This window comes from Primulina tabacum, chromosome 11 (genome assembly GCF_025594145.1).
Source record: "Primulina tabacum isolate GXHZ01 chromosome 11, ASM2559414v2, whole genome shotgun sequence".
In the NCBI taxonomy this organism is placed as follows: domain Eukaryota; kingdom Viridiplantae; phylum Streptophyta; class Magnoliopsida; order Lamiales; family Gesneriaceae; genus Primulina; species Primulina tabacum.
In genome coordinates this window covers 617,588-632,633 of record NC_134560.1, presented here as the reverse complement: position 1 = coordinate 632,633, position 15,046 = coordinate 617,588, and the positions used below count along the sequence as shown (strand labels likewise).

The following is a 15,046-nucleotide window of genomic DNA, read 5'->3' as shown; positions in this document are numbered from 1 at the left end:
TGTTCACATTAGGTGGTACAGTTGTAAGCTGGGTGTCTAAGCTGGAAAAGATTGTTGCGCTTTCGACTACTGAGGCTGAGTATGTAGCAGTTACAGAAGCTAGCAAGGAGATGATATGGTTGAGATCATTTCTGGAAGAATTGGGTCAGAAGCTTGAAGATAGCACGTTACACTGTGACAGTCAGAGTGCTATTCATTTAGCAAAAAATCCTGTTTATCATGCTAGGACAAAGCATATACAGGTTAGGTACCATTTCATCATATCAGTGCTGGAAGATGGAGTCTTAATGCTGGAGAAGATTCCTGGAAGTAAAAATCCAGCTGATATGCTCACAAAGACGGTAATCATTGACAAACTGAAGTTGTGTTCAACCTGAGTTGGACTGCAAGTATAAATGAAGAGATCTGAGCTGCTGCAATGATGGTGTGAAGACATGATTGAAATCAAGTCTTCAAGTGGGAGAATTGTTAGGTGACAAGGGCCACATTTATTTAATGGGATGTCGGATGAATACAAATTGGTTTTGCCAATTTGTTGCAATTGTCAAATTTGATTGGCGATGGCAAGAAGCCGAATGGAAATTTATATGGGATCATTGTGACCATCATCCTCTGTTTCATAGTCTTTGGTGGTGTGAAAATGATCAATCGAGTTGCACCAGCCTTTCTTATACCTGTTGTGTTCTCATTGTTCAGCATATTTCTTGGGATATTTCTGGCAAAGAAGGATCATCCAGCAGGTGTGTTGCCTCACTCATTTTTGTATTAATTGATAATTTTTATAAATGAGTTGAAAGTTCTCCCATGTAGCCCAACACAAATAATTTTGAGATATAAAAAAGGAAAACAAGGATCAAACCTTGTTTATTTCGAGAACCAAAACCAAGATGCCTATGATATCTATAGTTCTAATATTTGTAAACAGCAATCGTCTTATATCTATACCATAGAATTGAAATGGTCATTTTATTTAATAGGTTAGTGGATTTCAGACTGCTAAGAATATATACACACTTTTCATTTTATTGGGTATTATTGGACTCATTTGTGTTCCTAAAATTGTACAGTTGGAATTACGGGCTTGAGTTTGGATTCTTTCAAGGATAATTGGAGTTCAGACTATCAAACAACAAACAATACTGGAATCCCTGATCCCGGTGGGAAAATATACTGGAACTTCAAGTGAGGCACCTAGTACATCTCAGTTATTTTTTCTCTTTTTACTGACTCTAGATTTATCATGTTTAAGAGTCTCAGTTCTCATTAAATTCACTATGCTGTTTTTGGTCATTTTTTTTCTTTTGTTGTGTCGACATCCTTCATACATGTTACCTTCCCACGGATGTTTTGGGATTCTCTTGATATATTCTGTTGCAACAAGTTGTTTTCCATGGCTAAGTTGGCTTCCATCATTGATTCACGAGGATAATTTTTGTTAATTTACAATTAGATTGCGAATATGTCAAGACAAAGGTCAATTGTTTTGCTGAGGGAATGTGTTCTTCAGTTATTATGAGTAGATGATGTATATTTTTATAATTGGTTACCCCCTTCTTACTGGTCCATAATATTTCTTTTAGAATCGTGTTTCTAAAAACATGATTTTTGACTGTAAAACATTGTCTAGAAGCTTGCTGCTGTTGAATAAATAAATTTTGATAATACCTACGAGAAACCTGGTCTTAACCATGTTCAAAGATGTGAAAAGGTCTTTACAAATACCATAAGCATGTGTTTCCTCACATGATAGCCTGGTCTCAAATGTGATTTTATTATAGATATCAACATAATATAGCTTGAATGAAACAAAGAATATTTGATGTATGTGTTCTAACTGTCTTTACTTTCAGTGCACTAGTAGGACTTTTTTTCCCAGCTGTCACCGGGATTATGGCTGGTTCAAATCGTTCTGCCTCACTCAAGGATACTCAGCAATCCATTCCTGTTGGGACCTTAGCCGCAACTTTGACAACTTCTGGTCTATATCTTGTTTCTGTGGTCTTTTTTGGTGCTCTTGCAACTAGGGAGAAACTTTTGACTGACAGGTATGTCGGTGTAAATTCTCAGTTTGTGCTGCATACTTTAGCTGTTTGTGTTTTCTCCTTTCTTCTCATGTACTGTGCTGATGCTGCAATTGTATGCTACCTGTTACTGGCTAGGTTATGATCAAGAGCTAGTCTGAGTGATCTTACTAATATTATTCTCGTTTTTATTAATAGTTATGATTATAAGATTCTGTTGCTTTAGGGGAGATATTTGTAGTACTGGAAAGGAGTTTTTGGTAATGTGCAGGAGCTTGTCGTTTGACACGAGATATGGCGTCTACTATGCAAATGTTGAACATTAGAATGTGTGCTTAATAATTGGAAATGAATTTTAGGGAAGGACTTGATGGTACTGATTTGAATGATGATCCAAATTGCTTATATCTATGTGATAACATCTTTGAAGTCTTTAGCAGTTCGATATGATCCATAACAAGTGCTTTGAATTTTAAATTATGGATTTGAAATTATTAGATCAAGTTTTTAAAACATAGACAATATGTATGTTGAAGACGTTGTGGATACAGTTGCAGGGCTTTGAGTGCTATGTACACAGTAATACGTATCACCAACTTCTGCTCTTGAAGGAGTTGATGGTGTTTAACCTAGGTCGCATCCTTCTGATTGTTGTGAAGTAATGGCAAATTTAAGAAAGTGGGACTACTTTCAGAAGATCGGGATGTCATACTTATTAGCTTTATCTATCTTTTTCACAATATTTTTGTGTGATGTTTAGTTTGATGGCCAATAAATAAAACTTCTATAATATTTATTTATGTAGAGTGAATAAAGTGCAGCTTTTAACAAAGCCCTAACAATGCCTTTATGAGGGCCTTAGAGGTTCTAGGACTTTTATGGTTGTATATTAATGACAGTGCTTTGTTAAAATGTTCCAAAAGGAACTCAAATTCACATTATGCACTTCTAGATAACAGGAATTTTACAGATTATCAAATGCTTATTCCTGGCCTTATGTACAAGTTGGTTTTTTTCGTTCAAATTATATTTTATTCAGATTTTCAAATTAATTGAAGTTGTCCTGTATAAGGGCTTGACTGAGCTGTGTGTGCAGGCTACTTACAGCTACTGTCGCTTGGCCTTTCCCTTCCATAATTTATATTGGTATTATCCTCTCTACCTTAGGCGCAGCTCTACAGAGTTTGACTGGTGCCCCCCGACTTCTTGCAGCAATAGCCAATGATGACATCCTACCTGTGCTGAACTGCTTTAAAGTGGCAGATGGAAGTGAGCCTCATATTGCTACTCTATTCACTGCCTTCCTGTGCATTGGATGTGTAGTTATTGGCAATCTGGATCTTATCACGCCAACCATAACGATGTTTTACCTTTTGTGTTATGCGGGTGTCAACCTGTCCTGCTTTCTTTTGGATTTGTTAGATGCTCCCAGCTGGCGTCCTCGATGGAAATTTCATCACTGGAGCCTCTCTCTTATTGGAGCATTAATCTGTGTAGGTTAGTTTCCATGCTTACATTTCTTGGAAAGCTGGATGAAATTTAGTTTAGAATGTGCTGGAGATGGTTGAGTATGACACTTTCTCTTCAATATTCTGGTTCTGCCTATTAGTGCAAATGAGAGGGAGAGGGATTTATTAGTAGATTTCCTTATTCCTTTTTATCTTCATCTTTCGTCAGCTATATTGAGTGCTGAGAAAAAGATATGACATTAAATTTTTTATTTTTAATGAATGAGTTCTCCTTGGTGATCCCAAGATATATGCACGATGTAACTTTAATTATCTGCCTTCACAATTCTGGCCCTGCTCATTTACCTAGGTTGTTGGAGAGACTCATGTACATTCTGTCTGTTGATTAGATCAAAAATCAAAATTTGTCTGTCGGCTAACAAAAGAAAGGAATTGTGGTTTACTTCATATTCCTTTGGAAATTGGATATTCGAGTTGTCTTTAATCCTGTTGATTGGGTATTTGGTTAGTATTCCATTTAATTGTTAATATAATTGACCTGCATGACTCGTTTCGGCATACACTAAATTGAGGTGGATGAATTGATTAGCAAACGAATTCTAATCATGGCATGTGAAGTTCTTAGCAATATAATTTATTTTCTCGTTCTTTATCATACGTGCAATTTTTACTAAATATTTTCTTATTTTACTGTATTTTTACTTTTCAGTGATTATGTTTTTAATATCTTGGACTTTCACTGTGGTGTCTCTGGCCTTGGCGACTCTAATATATTATTATGTGGGCATCAAAGGGAAAGCAGGAGACTGGGGTGATGGTTTCAAGAGTGCATACTTTCAACTTGCTCTTAGAAGCCTGCGATCTTTAGGAGGTTTGCATACTTATCTAGTTGATCAATCAAGGATTTTGATGTCAGTTTAATTACTTTTCTTTTTGTGTCATCATTCTCACAGTGCAATTGTATTTTCAGCTAGCCAAGTACATCCAAAGAACTGGTATCCCATTCCTCCCATAATTTGCCGGCCTTGGGGCAAATTGCCTGCAAATGTACCTTGTCATCCTAAGCTTGCAGACTTTGCCAATTGTATGAAGAAAAAAGGCAGGGGAATGTCAATATTTGTTTCTATTTTAGATGGGGACTATCATGAGTGTGCTGAAGATGCAAAGGCTGCATGCAGGGCTCTCGGTACTTACATTGACTACAAAAAATGTGAAGGTGTTGCTGAGATAGTTGTTGCCCCTTCAATGTCTGATGGCTTCCGAGGTATTGTTCAGACAATGGGCCTTGGAAATCTGAAGCCTAATATTGTGGTAATGCGATACCCTGAGATATGGCGCCGGGAAAATTTAACTGAAATACCAGCCACATTTGTCAGTATAATCAATGATTGCATTGTTGCAAACAAAGCAGTTGTTATCGTAAAGGGTCTCGATGAGTGGCCTAACGAGTATCAGAGACAATATGGTACCATCGATTTGTACTGGATTGTGAGAGATGGGGGTCTTATGCTGCTTCTTTCCCAGCTCCTCCTGACGAAAGAGAGCTTCGAGAGCTGCAAAATTCAGGTCTTCTGTATCACAGAAGAGGATTCTGATGCAGAGGAACTCAAGGTGGATGTAAAGAAGTTTCTTTATGATCTTCGAATGCAAGCTGAGGTAATCGTCATCTCAATGAAATCGTGGGATGCCCAAGCCGAGCAGCAGGATGATTCTGTGGAGGCATTCACCAGTGCACAAGAGAGAATTGCTAGTAATCTTCATGAAATGAATGGAAGGGCTAGAAAAGAAGGGACGCCTTTGCTTGCTGATGGTAAGCCAGTTGTTGTTAACGAGCAGCAAGTAGAAAAATTCCTATACACCACTTTCAAGCTTAATTCAACGATACTTAGATATTCTAGAATGGCTGCTGTTGTCCTGGTAAGCCTTCCGCCGCCTCCTTTGAGCCATCCTGCGTATTTTTATATGGAGTACATGGATGTCTTGGTTGAAAATGTGCCTCGTCTTTTGATGGTTCGAGGATACCGTAGAGACGTCGTTACGTTGTTCACATAGTTTACTCGATACAGATATCTTCATCTTGCATTGGTTGAAAACTTCAATCATCTGTAAGTGTGTACTTTTAGCTTACCCCCGGTTTTTAAAGATACATAGTGGCTTTTTCAGTTTCCCTCGTTTCTATTTTTTTGCCCCGGGTATGGTATGTTTATGTGTGTCATATTTGTTTATTCTTTCCATTATTTGATAGATTATTAGTGCGGTTTTTTTGTGTTGGACTACTTGCACATAAAATTAATTGTCATCCAAAAATAAACACTGAACTGTATCGGCAGGGGTTTTATTATAAAATAGAACCAAAAGAGGCTAAGACTCGAAATGCAATACATTTTAACTAGCTAAGTTAATTAGTCCCCTCTTTTTAAACCTTGCAACCGATCTATATCTGTTTTTTGTTCGGTTATAATGTGAATCACCTATTATTATTAGAAACTAAATGAGCCGTCGTAGATGTTCCGTATATATATCTAAAATTTATGCCGAGAGAGAAAAACTAAACATATTAAAGCAACTATTTAAGTATACCCACCCCTAAGAATGGATATTGCTACTTAGGTTAGGGACTATGGTTATGATATAAACGAAATCCAAGAGGTCAATTTTTTAAACTCCAACTCATATGAGACCGTCGAGTCGATTTTGTGATAAGTATGATTTTTTTATTATATGTATATATCGAGTAAACCGTCTCTCTTTTAACTAATGGGTAGAAGACGATCTATAATACGTGAAGGTTCGGTATATCTTATTTTACATTATGTGATCAATTTTATTTCTCAAGTAAATAAAAGAAATGCACAGATTTATTATTCGTAGAATCTGATTAATTCGGGTGGGAGAATCGAACATGAGCTGGCTCTACATTCGGTAGAGTAAATTCAATACAGAGATTTGAATAATTTTTTTAAATGATATTTTTTTTTGAATTTGATATATTTTTATTGAGTTTATATTTACAAATGAAATTGCACCGATTTTATATTTTATCTTTAGTTTATTTCTAAAAAAAATTTATGAATGTAAATTAATTTTACTTATTTAAGAGTTAAAGAAATTTAATCTTTTTATATATTTTATGGAAAAAGAGGTGCGACATTAGATATTTAATGTGATTCACGATATAATTAAAATTTTGAAAATTGAAAATTTAACAAAAGCTTCTATGATTTTAAATTAAATAATATATATTGTTTTTTATTTTAATTTTTGCATAAATCTATATTAGAATTTATAAGTTTCAGAGTTTGACAAACTGACCAGTAACCGAACAGAAGACTTGAACTGAACCAGTAACTAAACTGAAAGAACGCAACTGATCTCAGAACTAAAGGAGACTTATCGGACTGAAACGGACCAAGAAGTGAAGTAAATAAACTTAATTTCTCATAAGTATTAATAAATCTCAAACTGATGAATCAGAGATTGACAAACAAAACGGATATTAGAATTGAAGACTAGAACTGATAATATTATTCGCAGAACTGATATAGCTAATCTGAAACAATCAAAACTGAACTGTTAGCATAATGTTCAAACTGAAAAAACCTCAGTTAGAACTGATATAGACCAGCTGAACTCATCAGTCGACCATATTGACTCATGATTAGTTAGCCACATCATCATATGTAAATTTAATATCAGCGGACAAACTGACACTCCGTACCAAAGCAAAGCAGGCGAAGCATAACAGTTTGATGCATCGTACTTTTGTCAGAAAAAAATTTGTCTGCATGGACTAAAAGACGACTCAACGGATATAATTAATTAATGCATTCAATGTGAGCATTGGGATCGAAGAATATAAATAGCTGAGAAGTTTGTTTGCCAAGAAGTTAGTGAAGCAAGTGAAAAACAAAAGTCTGTAAAGAACTACGAGATCAATCAGTTTTTCAGTCACTTGCGATTTACTTTCAAATTTCTATCAAGTTCGCAAATCGCAATCATTAGCTTACAACTCATTGATACATTTATAGCATTCAGGCTACTCATTCAAGCCATTCAATTATCAACTGATAAGTTTTGGTAAGGAAAAAAAAAAGAGTTTTAGTTTGGCAGTTTTTAAGTCGAAACTGAAGTAGATTATCACAAAATCATTGTAATTAATCAAAGTCTTTCAGTGAATTCCTAGTAGGAGCATTTGAAATATCTAAATATCTAAACATACTTATAGCATTCAGGCTATTCATTCAAGCCATTCATGGGCATTATTTCTTATTCATCCAGTTATCACGATACCCCAGCCAAAGTATTCAATCTATCATTCAGTTTTTTTTTTTTTTTGCATTTTCGTTAGTTAACTGATTGATGTATACATACAAGATTTTAGAATCAGTTCCTCAAAGAACTGACTCATATTCGAAAAAGAATTCAAAAACTGAAATGTATATTCAACTCCCTTCTAAATACTTCACCTTTATTAACCGATACTAACAAATCTATCTAGCATATATTCATTTAAAGTTAGACTCCATTTTATAAATATATGTTATTTTTTTGCCCTTGTCATAGTAATTTATTTAATAAAAATATCCCTATCATTTTAATAGTTTTTTTGAAATATATACAAACTAAAAACAAAATTTGACATTTTACAGTTGAAAAACGTTGTTAATAGTGAGCAATTTTATATTTTTTTAGTTCTGAATTTGGTTTCACGGTTCTGAAAAAATATTATCAGTTTTACATGTCGACTCTTAATGCCTAAATCTTTAACAATTTTAGTTGATATTTGTTCAATAAATATCACTCATTTTCAATTCCGTTTCATTTGAAATTTAACAAATGTGAATCGCTTTTTTCCCGTTCACACATCTTATTTTCTCGAAACTGAATTTAAAAAAAAAATATTTTTCACAATATATATTGTGGTTGCCTCCATCACTATTCACAATAATCTTGTCCAATACCATTTTTATATATTATTGTATAATATGTTCCAAATTGAAAACTCTGATCTCTAAACTTATCAAAGATGTTTTTATCAACTGAGATAATTATTTCAAACATTAGTATCAAATTATCATATATACATTAACAAAATGATACCTTCTTCTTAATAAAATTCTTGTAGATAAAGATTTATTCAAAAGATTTATCGTATTTTCAATTATAATTTTCAAAACCAAAATTCAAAATCTATGTACAAATATTCAAATAATTATATATATTTTAACAAATCTCTTTATGCATCTTTTCTTGTTTCCAACAAAACATACGATATTTTCAAAATTGTATCATATCTTAATAATTTTATTTTATTTTTAAAGAAATAATCAAGTCAATTTTCAGCGTTTTTGTAAAATATATGGAGTGAGAGATAAATTTGATGATTCATAATGAAAACTTTATTCATCCAACCCTTTTATATAATATATAATTATAAAGAACATAATTTATTTAATAATTGCGTGTAATCTATCTAATAAATGATTTCACATGAAACATATTTAGTGGAGTATTATTATTATTATTATTTTAATATTATTATTAAAATTTTAATAAATTTATAATTTTACTCCAAATTATGATATCTTTAATTATTAATAACTTTTCAAAATTCTAATAAAATTCACAATACAATTAAAAATTGAAAAATTATCGACAACTGTTATGATTTTAAATTAAATAATATATTGTTTTTAATTTTATTTATCACATAAACATATCGTTTAGATGTTCTCTTAGAGTTGGACTCTTTTTTTTAATAAATATAAGACATATATCTTATGTTTTAATATTTTTGCTATTTTCTTAGTAATTTAGTTTACATAAACATCATCGCCTATTTTTAGAGTTCTTTTGAAATATATGCAATAAGGAGAAAATTGACAATTCATAACAAAAAAACTTCGTCAATTGTCCACAAAAATAGACATGCACGTTGAATATAGTAACAAAAACAGATAATAATGATAGTGTATATGAAAAAAATTCAAGTATCCGTAAAAGTTGTGAAAACTTATAATTAATAGTAGAGATATATATTTACCATTAAATTTTGTGATCATTATCAGTAATAAATTAATTTTTTTTTACCATTGAAAAATCATTAATATTCATTGATGTTTTATGTTATATATATATATATATATATATAGATTAATAATAAAAAGTAGATTTGGTTCAGATATAGATATTGATCAAAATATTGATATATATATATAGATATATGTATAGATTAATAATAAAAGTTGATTTGATTTTATGTGTCTTTATCATTTTACGAATTTTACAAATATATCATTTTAGCATATTTTTTTAGTATTTTATAAGTTATATGAATGAAAGTCATGTTGACTTTTCATAATTGGAAAACATTACACTTAATAATTTTCGGAATTGTGCCAAAGAACTCTTCATCAACACCCCTTTATATAAATATAGAATTGATATGTATTTTTGTAATTGTATTTTTTTTAAAAAAAGTGCCATTATATTGAATCAGTAGCCACATATTTAGGCAACAAATCAAGTCAAATTTGGTAGTGAGTTTGTTATAGAAATACTTTTTTTTTTTTTTTTTTGAAAAACATATATCAATAATTTAGAAACTGTGTTCCACTTCGAATTATTTATTTTTCTTGATATCAATCTCCCAAGATTTATACCCAGAAAAAAGCCATTATTTTGTTTAGTGTTCATAACCATACACGGATTCAAACCTCAAACCCGTCAATTTTTCCTTCTTTTCAGCCAACTCCTTTCTCTATTCTATCCATAATAATAATCATTGCTTCCTCTGCATTCAGGTACGTTTTTTGTGACGAGTTTACCATCCATTTCTGAATGAGAATAAGCAGCATTATATTTCAGCGTGTGAAAATATTCCGTCGCCTCGCCCTATTTTATTTGATGTCGTTGATATTTGGAATCTTGTAGATAAAATGCCAGATATTTAGCCCCCTGTGGTGATAATACTTGCGAAGAATCTGCTGTTTGATCGCCTCATGATTTTTGTTTTGTTTTGTTTTTTTTTAAAAAGAATATTTCGTTTACTAAATTACTAACAAATGTACGTCTCAATATCTTGTCCTCAGTGTTGCAGGGGAGTAAGAAAAATATAATATAATATAAATAGGAAAATATGGCGGGAGGAATGGAGGCTAACGGGGGGTCATCGAGGTTAACTGGGAGGAGAATATGCTCGTGCACGAAGGATGATTTTTTCCCGGAGGAGTCGTTCCAGAGCGTGGACAATTACGTAAATGCTCTGAAACAGACACCGTTTCGATTGGTAGACCGGATGCTGACACGGTCGAACGTGCAAGCGGAGATAGATGCGAAGGCTCGTAGTGGGAATGCAATGAAGAAGACGCTTTCGTGGTGGGACTTAATGTGGTTCGGAATGGGCGCAGTCATCGGTGCCGGAATATTCGTTATCACAGGCATAGAGGCGCGTGACGATGCTGGTCCCGCCGTTGTGCTATCCTACGCTGTCTCTGGTCTCTCCGCCTTGCTTTCTGTCTTTTGCTACACGGAGTTCGCTGTCGAAATCCCCGTTGCAGGTATGACAAACCCATCACAGCTTTCATATAATTTGTCGGGAGTCCTTTATGACTCAAGAATGAAATCAGTGGAATTAATAGTAGAATTATTATGATAATTCATTTTTGCTGGATGCAGAAAAATATTCTTTAGTACGTTTTTCAAAATAAAAAATAAACACCTTACTTGAGGAGGTGAGTTCATTGTTTTGTTCTGCCATGCTTTGCAGATAAAAATAATCTCAAGCCGGATCACCTTATTGATCCTAGTGATCCCCAAAATACTTGGGCCTAGTTGGCCTGACATTGTAAGAGTGTCTGGTCCAAATCTGTTTAGCTATCATATTATTTTTGTTTGATTTGCCTCCTGTCTTGCAGGTGGTTCATTTTCTTACTTAAGGGTGGAGCTTGGAGATTTCGTAGCCTTCATTGCTGCCGGAAATATCCTTCTCGAGTACGTAATAGGTGGCGCAGCAGTTGCACGTTCTTGGACCTCCTACTTTGCCACATTCTGCAACCATAAGCCCGAAGATTTCCGCATCCACGTCAATGGTCTAGCTGATGGGTACAACCATCTTGACCCCTTAGCCGTCCTTGTTGTCATAATCATATGCATAATCGCAGTTTCTAGCACAAAGGTCTCTTCTCGTCTTAACTATGTCGCATCAGTAGTTCACCTCATCGTTATCATCTTCATCGTCATATGTGGACTCATCAAAGCCGACACCAGCAATTACACTCCCTTCGCACCATTCGGTCCCCGCGGAATCTTCAAAGCTTCAGCAGTCTTGTTTTTCGCCTATGTTGGATTTGATGCTGTTTCCACCATGGCCGAGGAAACCAAGAACCCAGCAAAAGATATCCCCATCGGTCTTGTCGGTTCCATGATGATCACTACAGTTTTATACTGCTTATTAGCTATTACTCTCTGCCTGATGCAGCCATACCATATGATCAATGTTGATGCTCCCTTTTCAAGAGCATTTGAGATGGTGGGGTGGAACTGGGCTAAGTACATCGTTGCTGCAGGAGCATTGAAAGGCATGACTTCCGTGCTGCTAGTCAGTGCAGTGGGACAAGCCCGTTACCTCACCCATATTGCACGTACACACATGATGCCCCCATGGTTCGCGAAAGTTGATCAAAAGACCGGAACGCCTATCAACGCCACCATTGCCATGCTTGCTGCCACCGCAATCATCTGCTTCTTCACAAAACTCGACATCCTATCCAACTTACTCTCAATCTCCACACTCTTCATCTTCATGCTTGTTGCCCTTGCCATTCTAGTTCGTAGATACTACGTAAGTGGTGAAACCACAAAACAAAACCGAAACAAACTAATCGCCTTCATATTGCTTATACTTGGATCTTCAATGGCCACTTCCATCTACTGGGCGCTCAGTGAAGGTTGGATTGCCTATTGCATAACAGTACCTATATGGCTCTTCTCCACTGCAGGACTGTGGATTTCAGTCCCTCAGGCCTGTAGTCCCAAGCTTTGGGGCACCCCATTCGTTCCATGGTTGCCATCTGCATCAATTGCCATCAACATCTTCCTTCTTGGATCAATAGATCAGGAATCCTTCATTAGGTTTGGAATCTGGACTCTATTCCTCCTTTTCTATTATTTCTTGTTCGGGCTGCACGCTTCATACGACAATGCCATGGCCATCCAAGTGAAGACAATAGAGGACACTCCATATAAGAATGCTGAAGCCGGAGAAACGTCAATAGATACTACTTCAACTGGTAATTAGAATGATTTCTAGTCTTATGGAAGATGTGCACAGTTCACTAACTTTTTAATTCAAAACATGTTTCTTTCATTCTCATTTCATTAAAAGATTATTGTAGTTCTTGGCACATATTGAGTTACTAGTGAGATGAAGGCATTGGACATAAACCTCACCCGCATCGTGTAATTTTAAGGTCATAGTAAGGTTGTCGCATTGTTGATCGACCTAAGTTAACTTGTTTGTTTCCAAATAATTGGTTTTTAAGCCACTTGAGAAAATTATTATATATAAAATGTCAATTTTAGCCAAATATCAACTATAATCATGTCATGACAATCAATTTAATTATTTTTAATTAAATGATTAATTAATTTCATTGTTAAAATTTCATAAATATGTAATTATGACAATGATATTAACACTTAGCTACATGATTTAAATGAGAGATTAAAACTGATTATTGGAATATAATTATAACAAAAGATATAGAAATAAAACATTTTAACGATCAAACGGTCAAAACAAGTTTTGGTGATTAAATAAATTTATTGATCTAAAAGATAATTATAGAACCTAACCGAGCTTAATTCAAGGAGGAAATTGAACTAAGAAGCCTAACTAACTATAAAGCCAGACTGACAAAACATAAGAATGATATTGACAGTCAAACCAATTCAAGGTCGACCGATGAAGCACAATTGACAGTTTATCTAGTTGATCAGTCAGATCGAATTTATAACTCCATGAAGAATCAGTATGATCAATGATTAAGGATCAAAGCCCAGCTGAAATATCATATAATGTTTTACGTACTAACAATGACTGAACCTTAAACAAAATGTGATGTTTCGACGCACTACCAGAACATGTCAGAAAGGACGACGATATGACAACACCTTCATTTGGAAACAAATATATTTTGAAAAGATTACCGTCTATAAATATATCAGTGGAACAAGCTCTAAGTTAGACTGTTATACCATCTATTTTTGGATTGTCAAAGCAAACTGATTTTCTCTATAAAAGCTTTTAAAAATTCATACGAAAAAACCCAGCACACACTGATATATCATTAATAGATCATTTTGAGGATCATGTTTGTGCTTAGAATTTCTCTGCGAAATTTGTGTAATTAAGAGTAAGAAGGTCTACTGTTCGAAGTAAAGATTGAAGTTTTACTAAGAGTTTCAGATAGATAGTGTTAAGTTCTACTAAAGTAGGTGATTTCAAATTATTTGTAATTATCAAAGTATTTTAGTGCAAACCTTTCGTGAGGAAGAAGGGGTGACGTAAGAGTTTTGAAATCTCCGAACATCCGGAAACAATCTTTTGCATTTTACTTTCTGTATACTCTCCTTACTGATTTTTTTGATGAACCATTTGTTATAAATTTATTCACCCTCAATTTTATTTTCGATCCTAACAAGTGCTATCAGAGTGGCTTACTCTTGTCTCTTAAAAAATATTTTAAATGACATCATTTCGTAATATTTCAATGTTCTCTAAAGAAGATTTTGATGACTAGAAGATCAGGATGTATGCTCCTCTAGCTACTGAAGACGATGATATGTGGTACGTCATCACAGAAAACTATTGACATTTCTAACTACTCTCCTCAGATGATCGAAAAATCAAGGATGTAATAGACTAGTAAGGACAAGATGAAGACGAATATGGACAATGTAGCCAAAGACATATTATACATAACTTTGGACAAGAATACCATTAGTAAATTCAAAATGTTTCTCACTGCCAAATATATTTGGGATAAACCGATACAATTATGTGAAGGTAACAATCAAACAAATAAAAATAAACTGTCTGTGACAATCCACAAATTTGATAGTATCAAGATGAAAGAGTGATGAAAAGGTGGTGCAATGTCTCATAGCTGATGCTGACTCCTTTGAGGCACGTTTCAGGTCTAGAACGAGGCAAGAGCAGGACTGCACGATTTTTGGATTTAAGGGAACTAGGGTTCGAATTTTGGTTTCTTGAAGGGTGCGGCTGCGTGCTGCGTGCTGCGGTTGGGACGTGTTCAAGGGTCTTAAGAGGGTCTCTATATGGTACTAGATGGTTTGAGGGGAAGCTGGTGCAAGGCCTAGGAGGGTAGCCGCACGTCTTGGCAGCGCAAGCCATGCCGCACACAAGAGTTGAAGAACCATGCCCGTCCTCATGCATGGCCTGTAGGACTTGGTCCAGCAGGTTCCCAATGGTTCGGTCTAGGTCTTAGGATGATTGGTTAGGGGTTGTTCACGTTGGTGAAGGCTTAAGGTTGA

At 34.5% G+C, this 15,046-nt stretch overlaps 2 protein-coding genes across 2 annotated transcripts; both read left to right on the top strand.

Annotated features, from left to right (window-relative positions):
• The first annotated feature begins 589 nt into the window (after positions 1-589).
• On the top strand, positions 590-5,657 carry LOC142518322 (cation-chloride cotransporter 1-like). The gene is made up of 6 exons (XM_075621086.1): positions 590-740; positions 1,068-1,182; positions 1,851-2,045; positions 3,118-3,518; positions 4,200-4,361; positions 4,461-5,657. The coding sequence occupies exons 1-6, from the start codon at positions 641-643 to the stop codon at positions 5,540-5,542; spliced, it is 2,055 nt and encodes a 684-aa protein (XP_075477201.1). The 5' UTR covers positions 590-640; the 3' UTR covers positions 5,543-5,657.
• A 4,644-nt stretch (positions 5,658-10,301) lies between these two features.
• LOC142518654 (cationic amino acid transporter 1-like) lies at positions 10,302-12,917 on the top strand. Its single transcript, XM_075621447.1, has 2 exons — positions 10,302-11,049; positions 11,407-12,917. Exons 1-2 carry the CDS (start codon positions 10,629-10,631, stop codon positions 12,786-12,788), a joined length of 1,803 nt encoding a protein of 600 aa, XP_075477562.1. The 5' UTR covers positions 10,302-10,628; the 3' UTR covers positions 12,789-12,917.
• The last annotated feature ends 2,129 nt before the right edge of the window (positions 12,918-15,046 follow it).

What these genes read in the sequence shown, in the direction of transcription:
- LOC142518322 (XM_075621086.1), top strand. Translation starts at nt 641, where the DNA reads ATGATCAATCGAGTTGCACCAGCCTTTCTTATACCTGTTGTGTTCTCA. An exon ending in AAAATATACTGGAACTTCAA is followed by an intron (nt 1,183 to 1,850) that starts GTGAGGCACCTA and finishes CTTTACTTTCAG; the next exon opens with TGCACTAGTAGGACTTTTTT. An exon ending in AAGCCTGCGATCTTTAGGAG is followed by an intron (nt 4,362 to 4,460) that starts GTTTGCATACTT and finishes TTGTATTTTCAG; the next exon opens with CTAGCCAAGTACATCCAAAG.
- LOC142518654 (XM_075621447.1), top strand. Translation starts at nt 10,629, where the DNA reads ATGGCGGGAGGAATGGAGGCTAACGGGGGGTCATCGAGGTTAACTGGG. An exon ending in TGTCGAAATCCCCGTTGCAG is followed by an intron (nt 11,050 to 11,406) that starts GTATGACAAACC and finishes CCTGTCTTGCAG; the next exon opens with GTGGTTCATTTTCTTACTTA.